The 25,247-nt window shown below is 48.8% G+C and overlaps 1 protein-coding gene across 2 annotated transcripts in view; it reads right to left on the minus strand.

Moving 5' to 3' along the window:
• MTMR4 (myotubularin related protein 4) overlaps nt 1–25,247 on the minus strand; it is a 47,739-nt gene that overhangs the window by 10,969 nt on the left and 11,523 nt on the right. For both annotated transcript variants that reach the window (XM_061604959.1, XM_061604960.1), the window contains exons 4-13: nt 14,487–14,576; nt 10,879–10,995; nt 9,406–9,488; nt 8,116–8,282; nt 7,722–7,818; nt 5,622–5,735; nt 4,682–4,878; nt 3,429–3,557; nt 2,952–3,063; nt 225–420 (exon numbers count right to left, since the gene is read on the minus strand). In XM_061604959.1, coding sequence (XP_061460943.1) covers nt 225–420; nt 2,952–3,063; nt 3,429–3,557; nt 4,682–4,878; nt 5,622–5,735; nt 7,722–7,818; nt 8,116–8,282; nt 9,406–9,488; nt 10,879–10,995; nt 14,487–14,576 — 1,302 coding nt within the window. The remainder of the gene's footprint in view (nt 1–224; nt 421–2,951; nt 3,064–3,428; nt 3,558–4,681; nt 4,879–5,621; nt 5,736–7,721; nt 7,819–8,115; nt 8,283–9,405; nt 9,489–10,878; nt 10,996–14,486; nt 14,577–25,247) is intronic.

Genomic DNA, 25,247 nt, shown 5'->3' on the forward strand with positions numbered 1-25,247 from the left:
AGATGGCCTTGTTCCAGAAGAGACAGAAGCTCTCTTAAATTAGTTGGAGGGAAAAGAGACAGAGGAACCGGGAAAAGCATGAAAATAGGTCACGGTTTAGTCTGTTTTGGGCACTTCTATAAAGCAGCCAAAGCAACAAAATGCCCCACCTCCCACCCAGGACAGGTTGTCCTGAAAACCGCCGTTTCTTCCTTCCATTCGCATGCCCAAGAGAGACCCGATACCTCCATAGTCCTGTAGTAGGGGTCCAGAAGAATCTTTGCCAGGGTGACAATCTGCGGGGTCCTGTCCCAGCCATCCGAGCAGTGAACCAGCACAGGGCGCGCCTCCCGGTCTACAGCGTTGGAGACCAACACAGCTGCCTTCAGCATGACTGAGAGGTGCTGCAGCCACTTGGTGCTCTCCAGAGCGGACAGCCAGCTGAAGAAGGGACACAGGAAGGGGACAGTGTTAAGCCTCTGACTGACCTAAGGGATCCTTTACGGGGGGCCCGGGAAACCTCAGGCCCCGGGGCCCAAAGGCAGCTCTACAGGCCCCTCAATATAGCCCACAGGCCTCTTTCCAGGCTACACCACCTCTTCAACTGCAGCCTGTCTGCCCAGGCCATGCTCCTCACTGGCCCTAATTTGCAACTCTCCTTGAGAGTTTCTGCCTGGCTGGAACGTGTCCTCTGATCATTCCTCTTGCCTCGCCTAAGCAAAGGATGGGGAGGGAGTGTCAGAGTGTGTACAGAAACAAGCCTCCTGTGCAAGCGCCACTTTTATATTAACTGCTCCATCCCCTTTCCCATCTGGCCCTGCACACCACTGGAACGTGGCCTCTCCGGAAGGTTGCCCAGAAAAGGATGAGGCCTTTGGGCTGGAGAAAGGTGCCCCGCCTCTGCTTTAAGGGGTGGAAAGCAAGGATCCAAGTCCAACTCCTGCTGGATAAGAAGCCGCAGAGGTTTCTGCCGAGACCTACGGAAGACAGGTCTCCCCCTATTCCAAGTAGGAAGAAGGGAGTTCCTTACTGAGGGCATGGCCATGTGGCCGCCGCCAACCACAAGCCAGTGCAATAGTAACAGAGAAAGCTCCTTAACAAGGAGGAAGCAGCGCCATGGCAACAGGGGAGAAGAAAGGGGATGTGATGAAGCTGGCCTAGAAAGGCAGAACAGGCCGGGGCAGAGAGCGAGAGAAGCAATTGATATTGGGGTCATCACGTTGTGGGATGGAAAGGGGGAGGGAGGAGAAAGAAAGCAGCAGTGGGGGAGAGCGGCCAAATAGCTCCTCCCCCAGTCTGAGAGAGGAGGCCTGTAGCTCCGTGGCAGAGCACATCTGCTTTGCACGCAGGAAGCCCCAGCTCTGGCCCACAGCAGCATCGCCAGGTAGGGCGTGGAGTCCCCTGCCTGAGAGCCACTGCCAGTCAGTGGGCACAAGACTGAGCTAGATGGACCATTGACCTCACTCAGTGTGAGGCAGCTGCCTATGACGCTGTGACACAGCAGACAGAGCGTCAAGGCCTGGGTTCAAATCCATGCTCATCTATGAAGCTCCGCAGGTGACCCCAGGACAGTCACCTCTCGGACTCGGATGGTGGTTGTAAGGATGAAAAGGATGCTGCCCTGTGCTCTTTGGGGAATTCGCTTCAGAGGCCTTCCTCCAGGTACCCCCAATTATCAACAGATGGCAACCACAGAGACGGGCCTTCTCGGTGGTGGCGTTTCATCTGTGGAAACCCTTTCCTAGGCAGGCTGCGAGGTACCAATGTCGATTTCTGTCAGGCTGAGACACTGTTTATTCTCCAAGGCTTTTAACAAAATGATGTGTCCTCACTGCTTGTTTTATTTATCTTATATGATTTTAATCAATTTTTTTTAAAAAAAAAATTGTCTCCTGCTGCCATTATAGATGGTTATCTGCACGTTTTGTATAGTTTTAAGACGATGATTCGTTTTGCAAACCAATTTGGGTATTTTAGAACAGAAAAGCAGGATGTAAGTATTTTAAATAAACAAAATAAATGTAAACATTGAGAATGTAAGAACAGCCTTATTGGATGAGAAGGGCGATAGCTCATAGGCAGAGAACATGCCTGCGTGCAAAAGGTCCCAGGCTCACTCTGTGGCAGCATCTCCAGGTAGGGCTGAGAATGTTCCCTGCCTGAAATCCTGGACAGCCACTGCCAGTCAGTGTAGACAGAACTGAGCCAGATGGACGAATGGTGTAACTCTGTATAAGGCAACTTCCTATTATGAATCCATCTTATCCAGCGTCCAGTTCCCAGCAATGGCCAAACAGATGCCTCTGGGAAGCCCACAAGCAGGGCATAAAGGCAACAAACACGCCCTCCACTGTTTGTCTCACAGCAGCTGGTGTTCAGGTGTAGACCGCTTTTGTTCATGGAGGTTCTATTCAGGTATTATGGCTAATGGCAGCTGACAGATCTCTTCCTCTATGAATTTGTCTAGCCCTTTTTTACACCCTGTCTCTTTTCTTGGGAAAGGGACCATCACCACATACCACGGCAGTTCATTCTCCAAGGCAGCTACATCACATGAAGAAATGCTTCTGTTTGTCTGCCCTAAACCCACTGCCAATCAATTTCTTTGGGTGATCCCAAGTTCTAGTGCTATGAAAGCAAGGGGGGGGGGGAGAATCTCTTTCCATTCCATTTCCATTTGCAATTTTACAAACCTGTTGTCCCTCTTAGGAACTTTTTTCCTTCAGCAAAGGTATTATTTGTCCCCTATTGAGAACCTTAAGGAAGTGAACTGGGCAGCAAGAAAGGAAAGACCTCTTTCCTTGGCAGGATGGGCCCTTCATCCTGACTCCCTGCTAGAGTTTTGAGAGAAGGAAGGAACGTGTGCCCTATGCTCCCAACCTGATCAGGAGGCCCAGCAAATAGCCCTCACCCTAAACTGGAGCGGAGCTATCATTCCCATTAACAAACTGGAAAGGCGGACAGGAACTTACTTGCCGGGGTCTGGCATCTGACTGCAGACTGCCCGCAGGTACTGGAAGCTGTTCCGGATGGAATGGATGTTGGCCATCCCCATGAACACCACTTCACAGTTTGGGTAATACTCTAGAACGCAGCACAAAAGGGAACAAGTCAGCTGGATGCCGATGTGGGATGTCAAAGGGAAAGTTCTGCAGCAGCAACGTGACCACACATCAATGGATGGTCCCGCCAACCTGTGTTAAGGCTGACCCACAGTGGCTCAATTGGGGCAAAACAGATTTATTTCACCCTAGGCATAAGATCCTTTCTTCCCCCACCCCTTTCCTAGCAAGTCAGCCACAGAGACAGGAAGCTGGGGAGCACAGGGCCACAGCCAACGTTCCTTTTAGGGGAAAGCGCCAAGGATGGGTTTCCTCTCATGCCCCCCATGTGCGCTTCCACGTCCAGAAGCTCAGGGCTCAGGGCAGCCAGCTGAACACCCACCGCACCTTCACATTCACAGCCTCCTCCCTTGGCTCGGTTGGCAACTGCAGCGGTGTAGGACCGGGCATCCAGAATCAGCAACTTCTGAGGGGTCGCTGAACTCTCGACACTTGAGCACGCAGTCAGCGATGAATCTGCAAAGAGGACAGTCCAGTCCAGACTCATCTCCTGACCTACATACAATCTGCCCAGTTATATACGGAATTCAGGAAAAAAGAAAAAAGCTGAAGCAAACAGCCTCCTGCCGCCCAGAATCCTGGGAACTGTAGTTTGTTACAGGTGTTGGGAATTGTAGTTTACTCATCACAGAGCTACATTTCCTAGGATTCTTTTTTGGGGAGAGGGTGCTATGAATGCATGATGTCTACACAGCGTGAGAATATATGCAGGGGGAGTGGGGGAGTCTTAGCTGTATTCAACAGAGATTTTCTTCCTCTATTCTGAGCCGCACTGGACAGCCTAGATGTGGCCTCCACCTGACCTTGAACAAAGGTACCAACAGCTCCCTATCCTTGTTAAGATTAACCTATTAGCCTCTGCCTTCTTTGCAGTCATAATTCTTGGAAGCATTAGGTGGCATCTCATCTAGAATGTTCTCTCCAGTTTGGGCCTTGTGAACCAGCAGAGGAGAAATTTGTGGCAACACAGGACCACTTAAAGGAATGAAGAACTGAGGGGAAAGGGAATATGGCTCCCCTCCACAAGCTCATCAGCAGCGTAACACCAAATGACGATGAATGACATACATTCACAAAAAACTGAAGATACAGTTACATGGCCTTAAACTGGCTGTCTGCAATTTTGATAGGAAATTAGAGATTGAATAGCAACCTCTCCCTGTGGTCTCACATAACACTTCCAATTTCAAAGTGTTCAAGGCAGAGCTGGTGATCAACTCTCTTGATTTGCTCTTTAGGTGTCTCAGTGACTCATTCAGATCAAGAACATTTCTACCTCAATATGATCTGGAAGCATTCAAGAGGCAGCTGGACAGCCACCTGTCAGGTATGCTTTAATTGGGATGCTCGCACTGAGCAGGGGGTTGGACTAGATGGCCTTACATGCCCCTTCCACTATTCTACGATCGCACTTCCCATGTGGGACAGGGGATTCATCTAAAGAGGATTTCAGGTCGACAGTTTTATCCACATTCCTCAAGCCACTAGAAATAAGCCCAGACCCAACATTGCCACGGCCAAGGGCGATGCAGCATTTAAGCAGCTGGAGGAAGGAAAGAGAAGCAGCCCGTCTTCCTTACCAAATCCTGCATCGCAGGCCTCGTTCCCATCGCTGATCCCAGAATGTGGGGTCCCCCCGGCCAGCCTTTGTCCAGGGTTCAAGGCACAGGCTTTGGCAATGGAGGTTACGAGGTACTCATCGTCAGCATTGCGCCATCCCCACCAGCTTATCTCAGGCTGACTGCAGCGTGCGATCACGGCCCCGTTGCGCAAGTGTCTGAAAGAGAAGCCCAGTCCGGCTAGTCCTGGAGTCCAGGGCCTTGTCTCAAGAAGCCACAGTCTCCAAATGGTTTCACCTCCCTCAAAACCAAGCCGCTGCTCAAAGGGGGAGGGCACTTCTCAAAGCACTTGCAAACTATGTCAGATCAGAGACAACTTGGTCTGTGTTTGACTGGTGGATCCAATCAGGGGGTCTCAAGATTATAGTCTTGATCTCAATCCGACAATCCATGAGATGCAAACAGCAAAACATTAATGATTGTTCTTGGCTGGGGGAGGACAGGGAGAAGAAGAAAGAAACAGTCCTGTGTCCCTCCAGGACCTTGCGGAAGAATTTTCTTTACTAAAGATGAGTGAGTGTCTATAGCAACCTTCCCCAACATGGTGCCCTCCAGATGGTGTTCTAGAAGTGTCCCCTTCCTTATTGTCAGCTCCAGCCTGGTGCCCTCCAGATGTTTTGGATTACAATTCCCATCAACTGTGGCCACCGGTCATGTTCGGAGTTGTAGTACAGCTGTGCTGGCTGGAGTGGATGGGTATTCTAGTCCAAAACATCTGGAGGGCATCCGGTTGGGGAAGGCTTGAGTTAAGGCATCTGACTGATAAATCTTTGGCTGGTAGATGTAAGCAGGACCTTGGTTTGCAACCATCAGCCCACAGCATCGAAGTTATCCCCCCTGCCCCCCCTCCCAGCTGCCACTGGATTTGTGACCTTGAATAGTTTAGGGATTATTATTGTACCTATACACAACCACTGGGATCCTCTTCCAAGATCGAAAGGAAGCCACGTTCTCCAGCTCCTTGTCAGTTATCCAGACGGGAACCAGGAGTTTCTGCGGGTAGCTGGTGCACAGCCTAGGAAGGAACAGACCCAGGGAGGTGATCACGCAGCCTTGCCGTGGGGCAGGAGTGGAAGAAATGAGATCAAATCCCAAACCATTTAAAAAAAACAAAAAACCCTGCAAGGTCATGGCTGTTTGGGTAGTCCACGGAGAAGAACTTTTGAAATTTGGAAAAATGAAGGGGAAAAAAGGACTATTTAACTGGAAATAGCAGGAGAAGGAAGGGGGCAGGTGGTCTTAGCTGATTGTGGGAGGTGGGAAAGTGAGGAACCTGTTACACACACACACACACTCTGTCATCCCTAGGCAAGCAAGAGGCATTATCACAATTCAAGGACACATTCCGACCTTGGAGGAGGTTATGGCGCAGGGCCATGAGGGTATGGCCTGGGGAAAGGGCATGACTTAGTGAGAGCCCAGAGGGCCAGATAGCGAGGCCTGGGGGGCACATCCGGCTCCCAGGCCTGAGGCTCCCCACAGTTGCTGTAAGGTCACAAGAGGACCCAGTCGTAAGAAGGCAACAAATGCAGTTCTGGGGCCTACATGTGCCAGTCAGTGCCTGTCAACGCATGGGCAGCCTTGGTTCTGGTTTTTGATGGGGCGTCCCAAGGGCAGCAAGGAAGCTTGGCCCCCATATCCTGAGGGTGACTCTTTAACAGTCTGTCACCTGAGGGAATGGGAGCAGCTCGCCAGGTCCCTTCCTCCTCCTGGTGCTTCCAAATGAATCACTGTTTGGGCTCATAAAGTGCTACCTTTGGCAGTAGAGGGCTGGGGGTGGAAATCTGCCTTCCACTGCACGCCTGGACTCCACTGGAGGAGACTGGGAGAAGGCAGAGAAGGTGTCCTCCTGCCGACAACCCACAGTAACGACCTGTGACAGGAACTTTACTACTATATGATTAATGTCACAGTATTGAATTTCTAGCCTGAACTTCATTGCATGCCCTGAGCAACCATGTTCAGGGGTGGTCAACCTGGTGCCCTCCAGATGTTTTGCCATACAGTTCCCATCAGCCCCAGCCAGCATGGCCAATGGTCAAGCATAATGCAGGCATAATGCAGTCCAGCAGTATCTGGAAGGCACCACACTGACCCCCACCCAAAATATAGATACCGATTCTGCTTCTCCATATCAGGACCGAACTACATGCAATGTCAGCCATGTATCTCTGCCTTCAAGTGCAGGGTGTTTTTTTGAAAAAATGCAAATAGACAGTGTAGGGCTCCTCCCAATAGGGATCCATATTGGGATCTCAACAGGGGTGGGTATAGTGGTCTTTCACTGTAGTCCCAATCTGGATCAAAAGCCTTGTACACTGGGGAACTGCCTCCCGTTTGCTTCAATGGGAGCTTTTCCCCCTCTTTGCAAATTGTAGGCATGGAAGCCTCGATCCAGATCAGGCCCGGGATGGTGTGTGTGTGTGAGAGACAGAGAGAGCAGAGCTTGGAAAAGTTACTTTTTTTGAACTACAACTCCCATCAGCCCAATGCAGTGGACATGTTGGCTGGGGCTGATGGGAGTTGTAGTTCAAAAAAATAACTTTTCCAAGCTCTGAGAGAGAGACCACAAACGGTTATTATATTCCCCTTACTCACTACAGTTGGATCCCGATCCAGAAGCCATGCATTGGCAATTTGGGTTTTTTTTAAAAAGGGTTTTTTTAAATCCCTGCGCTTAAAGGGGAGAGGCCATAGCTCAGTGGCAGTGCATCTCCTTTGCATGCCGCGAGTCCCAGGTTTGATTCCCAGCAGCATCTCTAGGCAGGGCTGGGAGAGACTCCTGCCTGGCACCCGGGAGAGCTGCTGCAGGTCGGCAGATGAGCTAGACGGGCCATCGGGCTGACTCAGAGTAAGTCGACTTCCTGGGTCCCTTTATTCTAAAGGGGCAGATCAACAGCTCCTGTAACAGCTTGTCTGGCCCTCAGCGACGGGAGGCCAGGTGTGAGCCTGTGCATTCTCTTTTTCTCCCAGGGTGACACAGCCACAACCGCCAACTCACTTGTAGTTGTTATTGATGTCGGAAACCCTCCACACGTTCTGCAAGTCAAAGCCCATCCGAGTCAGCTCCATCTCAAACCGGTATTTCACGTGGTCCCCTGCAAAGGGACAAGTCGTTTTTTAAAAATGCCGGCACGCAAATTTGGACACAGCTCACAACGCACCTCTCCTCAGCCTGGCGCCTTCCGGGGGTTTTGAACTACACCTGCCATTGGCTGCAGCCGGCGTGGCGGCAGCTGTAGTCTAAAATCTCTGGAGGGCACCAGGTTGGGGAAGACTGTCCTAATGATGAGAAAGGGATCCCAGCACAGGGAGTCATGCGAAACAGATAGCAACAGCTCCTCTCGGATTGGCTTTAGAAGCGGCCCCTTTGGCGCATACGCCGGGTGACTCACCTGGGCGACAGAGGTGGGCATGCTGGTCTTCCTCATCAGCACAAACCCCCAAGCACCAGGCGTGGTAAGCAAACGCAAACAGGTCTTCCGGCTTGGTCGGGCGAGCGATGGCTCGGCTCAGCCTCTTGAGCCATTCCTGGCATTGCTTGAAAGTAGAGAAATGGCACCTGCGAGAGACACACGCACACCCTGTAGCGCCTGGGAAAGCAAGACCAGCAGGGGGATTTCAGATGAATCCCAGAGGGGAAAGGGTTTCTTTGACACTACTGTCTGCGGCCACTAGCTTAGACACCTTTAAAAACCGCCTGGAAACTTTCACCAACGACAAAACGCCTGAAAAATGGGATGATGCAGCTACTGTACTTGTGAAATATACCTAAGAATGCAAGGTCTGAACTCTTTTTTTCCTTTCCCTTTCCCCCCCTCGTTAACCACATTGTTTATGTATATATATATATATATATATATACACACATAAAAACCTTAAAAAAAGAAAACAGTGACATCAATACCCCAAAGAAGCTATTAGCTGTGGCAGAAACTGAACCTTCATCTCTGAGGGACGTCTACCTCTGAATACCAGACAATGAGGGGAGAGGGGATAAGGGGAGGCTGCTGCCTTCACACCCTGCTTGTGGGTTTCCAAGGGACATCCAGACACTCCCTTTTGGAAAAAGAATGCTGGACAAGGCGAAATGTGGTCTAATTCAGAGGCACTTCTTATGTTTTGACGAGGTGGGCTGGGTTACAGATCACACTGGCAACATCACATCAGACAGCAGAGAGGGGGAATCCCCGCCCGTGAGTGGCAACCGGCCAGATTGCATCCCGCCCTCTGCGTCCTCCATAAAGCAGGGCTTGCATTTCAGCTGGGTGCACTGAAGTTATCTGCATTCTTCTGCTGGGTCTACGGTGTGTTCTTTGTGCCTTTTGCACAGTCAGGACAGAGACAGAGTGACGGAGAGCTTTTTCTACAAAAAAAGTCTACAAAGAAAATGATGACACTTGAGTGGTGTTACTAAGTATTAAATGCACACCTCTGATTCCATGGGAAATATCTCTGCGTGGGTTTTTTTTTTAATGTGCATGCATTTTTATATTTATAATCTGCTCTTCCTCCTATAGATATCTCAAGGCAGGGTCCCAATGCAACATGCATGTGTGTGTGGGTCTGACCCGACCCACTAATGGAATGCGACCTCAGCAGCTTTCCACCCCTACGCTGAGCAGCTCAGGCTTCCTCAACGGTGACCCTGTGGCAATACCCAGATGCCACCAGGCAGCATCTACCTGACTACTTTGGAGTCCTTGCAGACAATGTGAAGCTGGAACATGTCCCGACTCTCCACACTCTCCATCATTCTCAAAGGCACCTGGAACAAGAGATGAGGCAGGAGTGAGGAAGGCCACCAAACGCCACCCTCTGTGGGCAGACCCTCACCCCCCAAAACCAGACTCCCATATGTCTAGCACCCTCAGGGCGGATCACAGCATCCTGAAGCCCTAAACTATGGCAAGTTTAAGAAGCTGCATAGCTTTATCGAAAAAATGTGCATTATTCTAACAGAAAGGACGACGACAATAGAAATGATAAAGTTTCATATCTGCATATACGCCGGTACATAGGGAGGGATGCAAATGAAAACTAAGAATCTAACGAAAAGACGTATCTTGAAATTCTTTTGTATCTAGAGGCCCTGAGGCATTGTTTGCTCGTGTGTAAATCCAGCACTGAGTATCTTGGCTCTGAAACGTACAACAAACATACAACATGTTTCCAAGAGCTGCATGGAACATCTTCACATGTGGGTCGTGGTGGGCCAGGTAAGGCTAGCTTTTGCAGGTGGGTGGGTGGGATAAAGGGGAGGATTTCGTTAATGAAGGTGGAGTGGAACTGCAGAGACAACAGGGGAACACTGTACTGCATTTCTCAGTACGTGGAGCAAGCGCAGTTTACTTCCTTTGGGGTACTGGTCCTAGATTCTCAGCATCAGTCGCTGCACAAAGCAACATGGAGCTATGCGCTGTTCCATTTCCACACAGAAAGCACAGAGTAGGTGGGGGGTGGCTTCATGGAGGCACTGAACCCTTCAGCAAATAAGTTAAACTGTGGAATTCGCTCTCCAAGAGGAGGCAGGGATGGCCACCAAATTGGAAAGCTTTAAAAGAGGATCAGACAAATTCATGGAGGAGGAGAAGGCTATCAGTGGCTACTAGCCACGATGGCTACTAGCCATGATGGCTATGGTCTCCCTCTACTAGGAGAGGCCTCTGAATGGTAGTTGCTGGAAACTGCAGGAGAGGAAAGGGCTCTTGCACTCAGGTCCTACTTGGGGGGTTCCCATAATGGGCATCTGGTTGGCCACTGTGAGGACGCTGGATTAGATGGGCCACTGGCCTGATCCAGCAGGCTCTTCTTACGTTCATGAATTCCACCCCCACCCCCCTTACCACCCAAATGTCAAATCAGCAGCCATCTTTCTCCCCCTGTGCCGGCCTTTCTCTGAAGGGTTTGGTTGACATCTCCCTTGCTTGAGCCATCCGGAGCTATTTGTTCTTAAACAGCCCAGACTGAGTAAGTTGATCAGGGGTGGGGAGCAAGGAGCCCCCAAAGAGGACAACCTGGCAGCAAGGCTGGAAGGGGAGACAAAGGGGCCCCTGCCGACTCCGTTCCAAGGTTCATTACAAGGGGGGAAAACAGCCTGACCCAGGGAAGTGCAGGCTCTGCCAGGATAAACAACCACAGGCGCAGCCAAGACGTACGTTGATTACAGAGTCCTTAAACTTGATGTGGAGCCGGTAGTTGGAGATGGCAATGATGGCATCGCTCGCATGGCCCAGATACTCCACACCCTCTCCCTGCAGCACTGAAAATGGAACCTGGAAGGGGAGAGTTGCACTGTTAAAGCAGCTGCCTTCTAGCTAAAGTTCCACAGCCCGCATGACCACCTGAACCCCGAGCTTGGAGGGAGAGAGAGGAAACAATGACATTTCAGCCCAAGGGGCATCGGCACTGCATATCCATAGAGAACGAGGACCGCCACTTGGGATGAGCTGGAAAGGGCTGTAGAATGGCAATGCAGAGCTCCTCAACCTTGAATCCCCTGATGTTGTTGGACACCAACTCAGTCAACCACTAGGGATGATGGGAGCTGTAGTCCACCAACATCTAGGGAACCAAGGGTCGAAGAACACTAGACTAGGATATGAAAAGAGCGAGGTCACTTAGCCTGCTCCGAGCCCTACAACACCCACTAACAATCCAGCACTCTGCTAGGTGAGTGTGAACAGGGGTGTAGTTGTCCAGGGTCTCAGAGGGGGTCTTAGACCCTTTATTTTGTCTTCAGCATTCTATGAGCCAATCACCATGAAAGGGGAGTGTGTTAGCCACTGAGAAGAGTCTTCTAACATGCTTCCTTGTCCTTTCCTGCTGATTGGAGCCAAGCAGAGTGAAAGGAAGCGAGTCAGTCATTGAGAAGACTCTTCTCTGCAGCCAACACTCTCCCCTTTCATGCTTATTGGCTCCTAGGGATATCTGTTATGGGAGAAGGCATCAACAAGGATCTCATTCTCAACCCAGCAGCAAAAAAAGGGGGCGTGGCTGTGACTACCACGAAAGGACTTCTGAATTTGCCACTGCACTACTGAGAGCGGACAGATCTCAAGAGACACAGAGGCACAATGGCTTCTGCTAGATCCCCTTCCCAGAATGCACCCTGCCCTCTCCTCGTCCCCTGACTTCTTAATATAAGGACTTCCCATCTGCAAGCAGGCACAAGGTTCCCTCTTCTTCTTAAGAGTGAACATTGTGCATTGATGGGTTGCAAGCCATATTTCTGTGGAGGCAGACTCTCCTCCTCCTCAAAGCAGCCGGGGTACAGAAATATCTCAGATTCTGGGGAACTCCACACCCTGAAAACAAGCTGTAAAGCTATAAAGCAGTGGCAAAACTGGAAGAGCCACAGCGCAGTGGTGGAGCATCTGCTCTGCTTGCAGAAGGCACAGGGAGGGGATCCCAGAGTCTGGAAACCCGCAGAAAGGCTGCCAGCCAGCTACACTAGAGCCAGATGACTGCATATAAGGGCAGCTTCTACGTTCCTAGTATTAAAGTTATCTCCCAGTTACCACCCTGCACATCGCATAAATACCACGCAACCACATTTTAAAAGCATTAAAACCACATTTTAAAACCACATTTTTCCCCCTCCTCAACGACAAGCAGAAGAGCTGATCCTCTAAACGTGCTTGGCTGTTGGTCTGCGTTGCGTTTGAACTGAACTGATAAATTCTGTTCGCTTCCTCCTGAAAACATCAAGGGGTATCTTCTCATGTTTAAAAACAGATTTATTTTTTCTGGTTAAGTGGGAAGCTTAACACCTCTAGGCTCATGTGAAGTTTTGCAGGGATGTGAAATTCCCACAGGACTGTGGAAACTGTGTGATGTTGTTTTTGGAGTGCATTTCAGCTGGCAGCACGAAAAGGGATGCCTTGCTTTGGCCTTGAACTTCTGGGTTTAAAAAAAAAAAAACAGTTCAGAGCTGACTGCCCACATCTTTGAAGCAATGCTGAGAATTTATGAAATGTGATTTTATTTCTTGGGGGAAGGAGAACATGAAAATCATGCAGCAGAAGGCGCAGCCCGGCTTTTTTGCCCTGTTACAACTCTCCGTGGCAACACTGACACAGCAAAATTGAACAGAGCTGGGAGGGGCATCGCAGGAAGCAGCAAAGATGCTTTCAATCGCTTCTTTCTTAATCAGTTGTGAGACACCACCTCTCCTGCCCAGGATGCGTAACCGTGAAAAAAAATATATGTATGCTCACACAAGAGACAGGGAGCCCCAAATCCATATGCAGCACCTGCCTATTTTACTTGCTTGGTTGGGTTGAATATCCTAGGCACTGGTTTTACAAGGCCTAATAATAATAATAATTTCTAAAAATCCCCGCAATTAAAAAAAACAAGCCAAATAAACTTATATCCTAAAAATCCAGTCCCAAATTTGGAAATTTAATCCTCCCATGCCAATAGCCAGCCCAAACAGAAGTATTTATAGTCCTTCTCAAAGGACTCTGGAGGAAAGGGGACCTCATCAGAGGGGAGCCACTGATAATTCCTCTGTTGATAGGCCCTGCTTCCCTGCGGCTCATGGCAGGGAGTTTAAGCTGTTATTTCCCCACCTCTTTTTAAACCAACGCATAAGACGTATGTTCAGGATCTACATTCTGCACTCATTAACTTCAACACAGAAAGCAACTTCTGTTGCTGACATTCCCCTTTCCCAGATGCTGGACAGCTTACTGTCTAAGTACTTAGGAATCTTGTACAGTGAATTAAGGGAACCAATGTACACCTGTCAGGTATGCTTTAACTTGGATTCCTGCATTGAGCAAGGGGTTGGACTTGATGGCTTTATAGGCCCCTTCCAAGTCCACTATTCTATGATTCTATGTAGAAATTTCTCAAACGTCTTTACGTAAGGCACGTTGGCCCTTTCAAAGTCACACACAGAAAACTGAACAACTATTTTAAGAAGTTGCTTCAGTTAAAGTTCAGCAACAAGCCTTGGGTGGATCAACACTAGTGTAGCCCAGTAGCTGCTTTCTTTAGCTCTGAACACTTACAAAGATCTCTGTAACCTGAAAGATTGAGCCATGATAATGTAAAATCTACTTGGCCCAATAAATGGGATTCTTGTTTGCTAAATATTTCTCGTTCGAGGGGGATGTGGTTTTTAAAGTGATAACAATAATGGAGTAATAATAAACTCCATCCTCACTTGACAGCATAGGAACAGGAGATGTTTTTGTTATCATATTTTGGCCATAAGCTGCTGTGAGCCATCTTTGCAACATTTAAAGAACTTCTCCTCTTGGCTGTTAAGCGTCTCACCTCACTGCCACTGAGCGGTTCAGATTGGCACATTAAAAGCTAACAAACCACCAGGGCTATTAAAGACATTTTGAATTGTCAGTTTCTTTCCCAGTGTTTAACAGGGTTTTTTTTTTGGGGGGGGGGATATGTCTCCAGGAGATTTTGTGCAGCACTCTGAATACCCCCCCTTGACATCAAGGTAGGAGAGCTATGGTGCAGCTCTAGAAAAGATAAGAGACTTAGCTCTGAGGAGCCAGGAGAAGGACTCCAACTCACAGAGATGTGTATGACACCGGCATGATAGCTGTGTGTCCTTGGAGCGACTGCAGTGACACAGCTTTGCACTCAGGGGCTAGAAGAAATGCAGTCCAGAATCATTTCCTTCCAAGAGGTCTGGGAAGGAGATGCAATGCACACCTGCGGTCCCCCCTCCCTCCCCAGCTGTAAGGTATCCCGCATCATCACTGCACTTGCCAGAGGCCCCCAGGAGGCTTACCTGTAAAGACTCTTCTTCCTTAATCAGCTCCTTCTGGGGGAACAAGTCCTTGGCCTGGATGTACTCCAGACTGGGCGGGCCTTCCTCACCCTGAATGCCAAACACAGAGAACGTTTGCCACAACAACAAAGGATGCACATCCCAAGCATAAGTATGGATACATGATTTGCACACCTTCTGCAACACCTTCCACTAAAAACAAAGGAAAACAAAAGTCTGCAAGAACACAAGGAAGGCAGACTTCCTAGGCAAGGGTGAGCCAAGAAACTGACGCCCTCCAGGAGTCCCTGCTGTGCGGAGGCACACAGTACACACCGGCAAGGAACTGCTGCTATAGCCCTGCATTCACAGTGTTGTTGTTCTTGTTGTTATGTGCCTCCAAGTTGATCATGACTTATAGCGACCCCATGAATCAGCGACCTCCAAGAGCATCTGTCATGAACCACCCTGTTCAGATCATGTACGTTCAGCTCTGTCGCTTCCTTTAGGGAATCAATCCATCTCTTGTTTGGCCTTCCTCTTTTTCTACTCCCTTCTGTTTTCCCCAGCATTATTGTCTTCCTAGTGAATCATGTCTTCTCATTATGTGTCCAAAGTATGATAACCTCAGTTTCATCATTTTAGCTTCTAGTGACAGTTCTGGTTTAATTTGTTCTGACACCCAATTATTTGTCTTTTTCGCAGTCCATAGTATGCACAAAGCTCTCCTCCAGCACCATATTTTAAAAGAGTTGATTTTTCTCTTTTTCACTGTCCAACTTTCACATCCATACATAGAGATCGTGGTCTGAATGATCCTGACTTTGGTGTTCAGTGATACATCTTTGCATTTGAGGACCTTTTCTAGTCCTCTCGTAGCTGCCCTCCCCAGTCCTCGCCTTCTTCTGATTTCTTGACTATTGTCTCCATTTCGGTTAATGACTGTGCCGAGGTATTGATAATCCTTGACAAGTTCAATGTCCTCATTGTCAACTGTAAAGTTACATAAATCCTGTTACATGGGAATAAATCCTCCCTCGCCCCAAACACTCTGTATGGTCCTGTTTTTGAACATTATTTTTTACCAAGTGGATTTACTCAGCATCGCATTTTTAAAAACACACATGAATATAATGTAAACTGGATACTAAAATACAGAGCGGAATAAAGCATAATCGGTTTGGAGATGACGGGTTGACATACAACCACCCACAATCCAGTCAGCAATACCCACAAATCAGGGTATGGACCCTTTCCCCTGGGCCAGTGCATAAATTTGTTTTTAACAGCAGCAATGGGAAGGCATTAGGACAGCAGCACCGTCTTTTCTTTCCATCACAGCCAAGCAGGTGCTCCCTAAGATACAGACAAGATCTAGATCCCCATTTCCCAAACTAAGCACTCCTGCTTGACAGCACAACCCTTTTGTGCCCAGTCCATACTGTTTGCGGGCTGGATCTTTTAAAAACAACGTCCCTTCTGATTTAGTTCCAGGTCCATCTCAACATCCCCGTGCTCTTAGATAATCTTTGAAGAACCTTCCACAGTCTCCAGTCACATCTTCACCACTAACCAAATTAAATGGGTTTGAAAAGTGGAGCTCTGGTTCCGTGCAGATGCTGGGAGTTCTCTGTTAGTAATCACGAGACATAAGAACACACACTGAGCCCTGATGGGACAGGCCACAAGTCTAGTATACTCTTTCCCCCAGCATTGAACAAGATGCCCACAGGCAGGCCTCATTCAGGACAGGAAGGCAACAGCCACCCCTAATGTTGCTACAGAGCAGCTGGTTTTTTGAAGCACGATCCCTCTGAACATGGAGGCTCCACAAAGCCACTGTGACTAACAGCCGCCTGGGAAGTAATGGCTATTAAGCCACGTAGAGATTTTGAGGATTGAGCAGTACATTATCCTATTACACAAATAAGTCTGTTGTGAGTTACTTTTTTCAAGGTCTATGTCTAGAAATTAACTGCACAAAAGAAGTGGGGATTAAACACTTTCTGAACGGTAAGTTTCCCCCCTCAGTCCTGCCATAGCTCCTACCCAGCCAGGACACGCTGCTTCCCTCCTCTGCTTCAAATCCATTTTTTTCACAATCTCAAATGGGCACCAAGTCTTTAATCATTGGGAACTCTTAGGACTGGGAAATATTTCAAATTCCTCGGAACCAGCATAAATTCTTTTAAGAAATGAAGAATCCGGGGGGGGGGGTAGTCCTGTGGTTAGCCTCCATTTTTTAACCTAGGAATGACCCTGTCAATGCCAGAATGGCACAGTATGGTATCTACACCATATTTTCAAGCACTCTTCTAGCAGTCATGGTTCCCCCTGCCCAAAAATCCTGGGAACTATAGTTTAAGGGTGCTGAGAGTTGTGAAGAGACCCCTCACAGGGCTACCATTCCCAGGACCCTTACAAACTACAGTTCCCAGGATTCTTTGGGGGAAGCCATGGCTATGAAATTGGCATAATACTGCTTTAAATGTGTGGTGAGGATTTGACCACAGCCTTAAAAGCCAGTTTTCAACTTACAAGGGCACCAAATAGAGATGACCGATATCCCCCCCCTTTTTTCTTCCCATCTGATTTTTGTAAACTGTATTGTGTTCCCTCATACAGTTATTCATCTGTAAAGCATAAGAAGACTCTAAGGAAAGCAGGAGGCTAATCAAACTTCTTCCCCAAGATCCAAGAAATTTGAGGCGTCTTGAATGATCGCACATAGCTAAACTCCCACAAGAGGTAGTGGCAGCCACCAGCTTGGATGGCTTTCAGAGAAGATTAGACAAATTAACAGAGGGTGATAAGGCTATCAATGGCTACTGTTCTACCTCCACTGTCAGATATGCCTCTGAATGCCAGGTACTGGGGGACAGGAGTGAGGATGGTGCTGTTTGTTTATTTATTTATTATTTAATTTGTATCCCGCCCTTCCTCCCAGCAGGAGCCCAGGGCAGCAAACAAAGCGTTAAAAACACTTTAAAACATCATAAAAACAGATCTTAAAATACATTAAAACAAAAACAGCGTTAAAAACATTTTAAAAAAACAACCTTAAAAAAGGATTAAAAACATTATTAAAAACAAACAATTCCGACACAGACGCAGACTGGGATAGGTCTCAACTTAAAAGGCTTGTTGGAAGAGGAAAGTCTTCAAAAGGCGCCGAAAAGATAGCAGAGATGGCACCTGCCTGATATTTAAGGGGAGGGAATTCGACAGGGTAGGTGCTGCCACACTAAAGGTCCGTTTCCTACATTGTGCAGAACGAACCTCCTGATAAGATGGTATCTGCAGGAGCCCCTCACTGTTGCTCTCATGTTCCCATTAGGGCATCTGGCTGGTCACTGTGAGGACAGGATGTGGACTAGACCAGCCCCCTTTGGCATGATCCAGCAGCCAGGCTCTTCTCATATTATCTCATCTCTGGGGTCTGGTTTCAGGTTGGTGCACGCATACGTCACTGTTTTTCAGCCTCGCTTGCAATGGGCTGAGAGGGTCATGGGCCAGCAGGTCTTCTATGCTAGCAGGTCCTAGGCACAGAACCTTTAAAAGTGTGCTGGGAACAGACCACAGCTCAGAGACAGAGCATGTGCTTTGCACTGGGGAGGTCATCAGGTTCTGTCCCTATTGAATAGATCTCAGGCAGCAGGACTGGGATGAAATCTCTGCCAGCGGCTCTGGATAGCCACTGCCAGTCAGAGAGGACATACTGGCCGAGATCAGCTTTCTCCAACCTGGTGCCCTCCAGGGGGTGTTGGACTACAACTCCCATTAACCCCAGCCAGCATGGCCATGCTTCTTGGGGTGATGGGATTTGTAGTCCAAAACCTTCTAGAGGGCACCGGGTTGGGGAAATTTGGGACAGATGAGCCATTAGCCTGACTCCCCAGAACACGGCTTCCTATGTTCATGGGCGCACTTTCACCCTGACACATGTCAGAATGATCTGACCCAGAAGGCTATGACATCTGTTCACGTGTTTTCAATTTTATTTGTCAGAACTAAGATCCATCTTCATACAGTAGTACTCAAGAAGACCACAGCTAAACTAGTTTTATTAAAACATTGGAAGTTTCTTTGATTAATAATGTGAAATACAGCCTTGGGAAGGTGTACCCAAAAACGTTTTAGCCCCACAACAGAAGTTAGTGAAGACATCAATTTTAAGCCCAGGGGAAACTGATTTTTGATGCCCCAACATTTGATCCAATTAGACACACAGCCTTACCTATTTTTGATCTACTAAATGACTGTGGTCTGCCTTCAGATGCTGACAAAGACCAGCATTTCTAGGATGCATTAAAATTCTTTTCCCCCTTGACAAATGACATCATCCCTCATTGGAAATTCAGCACTCAAGACATCCAAGTTCAACAGTCACTTCTAAATATATCAAACTAGGTTTCTGCTTAACTTCAAACTTCACAATATGAGCAATTTCACCTATTATCAAACACACATTTTCTTTTTCCCCCATGAAGGGGGGGGGGCGAAGAGAGAGAGATTTAACAGGACAAGATAAGAAAGAAGAAGAAAAAGATTTTAGGAAAAGCTAGTTAACACTTTCTTCAAAGATTGATATCTGCAAGGCAACTGCATTCAGGTGCCCAGAATCCATTGTTTCGAAAGAGATACTGGTCTTTAAACCTTGTTGTTGTTGTTGTTATGTGCCTTCAAGTCGATTACGACTTCTGGTGACCCTATGAATCAGTGACCTCCAAGAGCATCTGTCCTGAACCACCCTGTTCAGATCTTGTAAGTTCAGGTCTGTGGCTTCCTTTAGGGAATCAATCCATCTCGTTTGGCCTTCCTCTTTTTCTACTCCCTTCTGTTTTTCCCAGCATTATTGTCTTTTCTAAGTGAATCATGTCTTCTCATGATGTGTCCAAAGTATGATAGCCTCATAAAATTAAAAAGGAGCTGCTCTCAGAAAGAGATGCACACCCCACGATAAAGACAGGCTAAGGCTGAGTTGTTATGATGGTGGTCTTTAGGCTGAGAAGGCAGCCTCTGAAGTTTCCTCCGAGTTTTGAATCCCACTTCATGATGGTAGGAAGAGGGGGGGGGAGTGTGTAATTTTCCTCCACTTTTGGGGAGGTAAGTTTTAAGTTGGAGAAGACCACAGAAGTGAAAGTGCTTGTATGTTTGGGCTGCCTCTGCTGTATTTCTGTATTTTGGGTCTGCTGGTAGATATTACAGTCTCCACGTGTTAGTCCATTTCATTCATATTTATACTTAAGAAAATATATCACCGCTCTATGCTGCTTTAAAAAGTGGGTTTTTAATTGTGTATGTCATATTTATTTGTGGTTTTCTTTACGATGTTGAAAAACACTTTACCTCTTTGAAGTATGAAACAGTATTTAAATTATCTAAATAAGTAAGTAAATACAGTTTTTGAGTCAAAACAATTCCTCCTACAAGTAAACATCGAATGTACCTCTGTGTCGTTCATGGGGACTGCACATCCACAAACCACAAGAATGCGCAGTATAGTCGCCATGTACATGTGAGCATGTTCAACGGGACAATTTGGAAGGAATGAGGCTGCCCAGGTGTTTTGTTTTTCTTAAAGCATGAATTCATTCCAGGGTGGCCATGAGAAGGCGATCCAGGCACCCATAAGACCTGGGAAAGCCAGAACCGTGGAGGGGGTGATGGTGGTAGCCAGGACTGTAACAACAAAATCTGAACACGTGGGAATTCAGCTTATCTCCCCAAAGCCTTTGGGATAAAACCTGAAAACTGGGCCAACTCTATGACATATGACTTGACAGGTAAGGTTTTAAATTTTAATCTACCGGAACAAAGTAGCTTTCAAAAAGTGGCCTCAACATTTGACTGCAAAATGCAAAGAGGACGGCAGCAAAGGACGGCTGCCCCCCCCCCGGTGCTGGAGTTCAGTGCTAACAATGTGCTTGCCCTATCCCTGTCTCTAAGGATTAGTGCTGGGATGACCCTCATGTACACGACGTGCAAGTGAACGCTTGCTTGTGCGCACGCACCCATACCTGCCACAGCACGAGAGGCTGCTAGGCTGCTAGGCCACTCTTGATCTGCCAACTACACACGCATGTGTGCGCACATGCACGCTCTCACAACATGGATCATGGCTATACGAATCGTCATACTTCGCCACCGCAACAACACCACGCTGTGCACAAAACCTCATGGTTATTCAGTGCCATCTTTCTCTATCCTTTCAAACTCCTCCTCAGAACCCACCTTGATACAAGCCCTGAATTCTTCTCCCTTCACACAGCCTTCACCAACCTGGTGCCCTCCCGATGTTTGGGACTAAAACTACCATCAGCCCGAGCATCGTACGGCTGTGCTGCCCAGGGCGGATTGGAGTTGCAGCGCAAAACAGCTGGAAGGCAGGTGGGGGAAGACTGTCCTAAATTCCAAATATATCTTACTTGAATTTGCTCACATTCTCCTTTCCTCCCTGCTTAAAACGTACCTATGTTATTTATAAGCTGCCTTTCTGCCATCACAGAACACAAGGCAGCATGCAGAGGCACCCCGGGGACTCTCGCATCCAGGGCGCTGACCAGGTCCAGACCAGAGAGCCAGTGGTGGTGTAGTGGTTGGACTGGGACCTGGGAGACCAGAGTTCAAATCCCCACAGAGCCATGAGGTCTATTGAGTGGCCTTGGGCCTGTCACTGTCTCTCAGCCTAACCTACCTCACAGGGTTGAGGGGATGATATAAAATGGAGAGAGGGAGAAAGCATGTAAGCCACCTAGAGCTCCTTGGAGGAAAGGTGGAATATAAATGTAATAATAATGATGATGATGATGATGATGATATGTGCCTTTACAGCTGATGCCCTGGAGAATTTAGATGGCAAGCTTCTCAGGGGAAGGCCATGCCTTCACCTCTCCCCACAATGTTGCTCTGTCTGCGTGGCACTCTATTATTAAAACATCATCACCATCATCATCACCACCAAGAGGCACAGAGCGTTTAGCCCAATTCCTCATCACTACGAGACTAACCTCTTATCATGTTTGCACACCTACCCACCCACCCCCACCCCACTCACACACACCTGCGAGGTATTTGAGTCTGTGAGGGCATGTTAACACCCGGGGACAGTCAGAGCAATGACATGTTCAACTCTCAACTTGCTCCACGTGACACTGCAAGGGACTAAGTAGCTGCAAGCCCCCCCACACACCTCCATCTGCTTCTGGGGCTAGCTGTGCATTCTACCCTTCTCCGAGAGACTCCATTTATGTGACTTTCCACCAGATGACCTCAAGGCCTTTTCCTCCGAGAATCAGGAGGCCCAAGGATGTACTCAGGAGGCCGGAGGATAGCGTAGCGCCCTGCTGAGTAACTGCATTTGGAACTGTGGGGGGTGGGGATCTCTTTCCAAGGAAGCCAGTGTGTGACGGGCGTGAAGCAGGACCTTTTACCATTTCCTCCCTGCAACCAAAGAGGAATCAGTGCAGGCCTCTCCAGAAAAATCCCAACTAGCCTCAAGAGAAGAGGGGGATTCTACGGAGAAGGGCTGTCTTTCAGCAAGCCTAGCCCCTCTCAGGCAACCACAGTCTCCGGGAAAGAGGGACTTGCACTTGCTGGGTGGACATACGTACAGACGTGGCCGTTTGTCCTCAACAGGATAGCCCCATTGTGCAACGCAACACCAAGTGAAGGAATGCTTCTCCCGGGGCAGGAAATCAAACTTCTGCCTGCACTTTGGACCCATCGCTTTGCTCAAGGGGGCCCATGCAATTTCATCGCAACCCCAGCTGCAAGTGTGACCTCTAACCTCCAGGTGAGGATGGGGACGGCTGGCTGGGGAAAATAACGGCAGGGTCAGAAGGAAGCTCACAAGATCAAGGTGAGGGATAAAGATTTGGGGGGGCGGAGGAGGAGAGCCACTCCCCAAGCACCAGGCTGAAAAGGCCCGAAGGTACCGAAAAGACCAGACATCTCCTGGAAGGCAGTTCACAGGATGCTCCGTTTCCAGACACCCCCTCCTTCCTCCTCGCACACACACACTCACACACACACAAATGCCTCCTTGAATGCAGGCAGATAGCAGGGAGAAGCGGGGGGGGGGGAGAGAAGGGGAACGACCCACTTACAAAGCAGTTGAGCATGGAGCAGGAGACGCGGCCCGGCAGAGTCATGGTCGCTTCCAGGGTGGGTCACTGGCCCAGGGGCCCGCCAGTGGCATCGCTTCTCCCTGCCCCCTTGGCACAAATGGCTCAGGCAGGCAGGCTGGCATAGACAGGCAGCCTCCCAAGGAGGGCTAGAGCATCTCTGCTGCTGCTGCCTGCCCGGAGCAGGTGTGCTGGCTGCTTTGGTGGCTGCTGACAATGGAGGGGAGGGGAAGGCAAGACGAGGCGGAGGAGGAGGAGGAGGCAGAGGAGGGGAGGGAGAGAGACTCCACCTCCCTCCGATGGGAGCAAGGCGAGGCTCTGCCATGCCAGGGGACTCCCTGACAGACAGCACAGAAAATGGAGTCCCCAGCTAGACTGCTGGGAGGATTCCGGGCTCCGCAACCCCTGCCCTCCTTTGTTCTGGGGCTACAGTGACGGCAGGCAGCATGTGCAGGAATGCACGGGGACAACAGCAGCAGCAGCCGCCCGCCGCCACCTTCCTTTGTGTGTTCCGGCAGGAGGAAGACCCGGACAGGATCCAGGTCGGAGCCCACGTCTATGCAGGACCAACGGGACTTGGTGCGAAGCTGGCTGAGCAGAGGGAGACGACACAAGGGAGGCAGCGGCTCCTGCCAGCAATGCTGCTGCACCGCTGCCCAGGGCCTGCAATCTCCCCTGGCCGGGAGCCAAAGACAACACAGCCGACATCTCGGAAAGACACATCCCGCAACAAGACGCAAGACGAGGCGCCAGGGCCAAAGCGGCGGAAGGGAGACGTGTAGCTAGATCTCACTGTGGCCGCAGAGGAGCTGGCCTTCAGCATGTGCCACAAGTAGGGATGGAAAGACCTGACAATTCTGGTTCTCATTTTTCCAATCTTGAATTCTGTTCTCCACATTGCTGCAGAAATTTGCGATTTATTTTAAAATTCTCATGAACATTCTCCAGCACATTCAGTGAATTCCTTCGAATAAACACATTTTTTAGGCAGTGCTGACTAATGTAAGCATTTTTGCAAGCAATTTCTCGTCATACAGTGCATTTTTGTATCATATTTTGTATATTATTTTCACTCATCTATTCCTTTTTATTATTATTTTTTGCACACTTTCCCCTACCATATGCATGTTTCTAAACATTGTTTAGTTGGCAAACTGCATTGCAAAATCCAAATAAATGCAAATTTTGAAGGATGGCTGTGTTTCAGTTCTCATGTTGTTTCAGAAAGTGCGGATTTGAGAAGTTCGGCATGAAAATGCGACCTGAATTGAATTTCTCACCCATCCCTAACCGTCAGCTGAGAGAGATTTTAAAAGAGTGAGGGGGGGGAATAAGAGAAAGAAAAGAAGGAAGGAATTCCCTGAGCTCCAAGACTTCTTTTGTTACAAGCCTGGGGGCAAGCACTGGGCTTGGTGAGGGGAGGGAACACGTGGCCCCCTCATTCGCTCCTAGCTGCTGAACTGTGACTGAGCAAGCTGGGAATTGTATGCTCAAACGGGGCCAGGTTGTCCTGTTTACTGAAGATGCGAATCTGAGGATCCTATGCGTGTCACCGCTGAACAACTCCATGAGGGTCAGTTTCAGAAACACAACTCCCATTAAAATTTTCTTAGTCCTTTGTTTGAAAGAGCACTCTGCTTTGCCGGGGTTACACAAGCCCAATCATGCTAATACCATTTCATTTAAAAACAACACAACCTCTGTTTTCCTTTGATGATCAACAACTGAAAAAGAGCTCTGTGTAACTCAAAGCTCGCTCCCGCCATTGTGAACGTCAGCTGGGCCAATAAAGGAATACCTTCCTCCTTGGCTTCACGCATCTTAACTCTGCAAGACTCCAAAGAAAAGAAGAAAGCAAACCGACACACTGACTAAACCTGGGATTGCATTCTCTCACCCCTCCCTAGGAGGCCAGATAGCCATCTAGGCAGCTCAAGGCCAGCGCTGATGAAGGCAGCGCAACACGCACATTCTCAACTTTCCGTTTGCCTCTTTGAATGGGGGAGGGGGAAGGCAGATCTGTGCAGGGAAGAGAACTGGGGGAGGAAATCTCCTCCTCCTCCAATCAGAGGAGAAGAATCTGCTAGAGATGCTGAAGGCAGGAAATCCTGGGGGAGAGCATCCCCAACAGTTGGCCAACCAGCCTCTCTTGGTAGATCTCCAGGGAGGGGGAGCCCACCAGCCCCTCAACCTGCTCTTTCCATCCAGACGTTTCTCCTAATCTCCCCTCTTGTAACTTCAGCCCGTGAGAGCTAGTCCTGCCCTCTGGGACAGCAGCAGAGAACAAGTCTTTGCCCTCTTGGATGCTATGGCCCACAGGGGCTTTGAAGAGTCCCATCATGTCCTCAGTCTTCTCTTCGCCAGGCTAAACATTCCCGGTTTCTTCAACCTTCCCTTAGAGGACTTATTTTCTGAATATCTTCATTGCTCTCCTCTGAGCCTGTTCCAATTTGTCTCTGTTTAACTCTTCCTTTGCCTACCAATTCGCTTTCCACCACCACAACCACTTTTATTTCTGGCCTTTGAGCCTAGCTGGGGTGAAGGAGGAAACCGAACTGACTGGGGAGGGGGTGGCACCTGCAGGGGGTAACTGGCGGGCCCAGGCCAAGCTTACGCACTCCTCTCCTGCCAGGCAGTTCCCCCTTACAAAAGCCTC

Source organism: Rhineura floridana, chromosome 21, assembly GCF_030035675.1.
Source record: "Rhineura floridana isolate rRhiFlo1 chromosome 21, rRhiFlo1.hap2, whole genome shotgun sequence".
Lineage (NCBI taxonomy): Eukaryota > Metazoa > Chordata > Lepidosauria > Squamata > Rhineuridae > Rhineura > Rhineura floridana.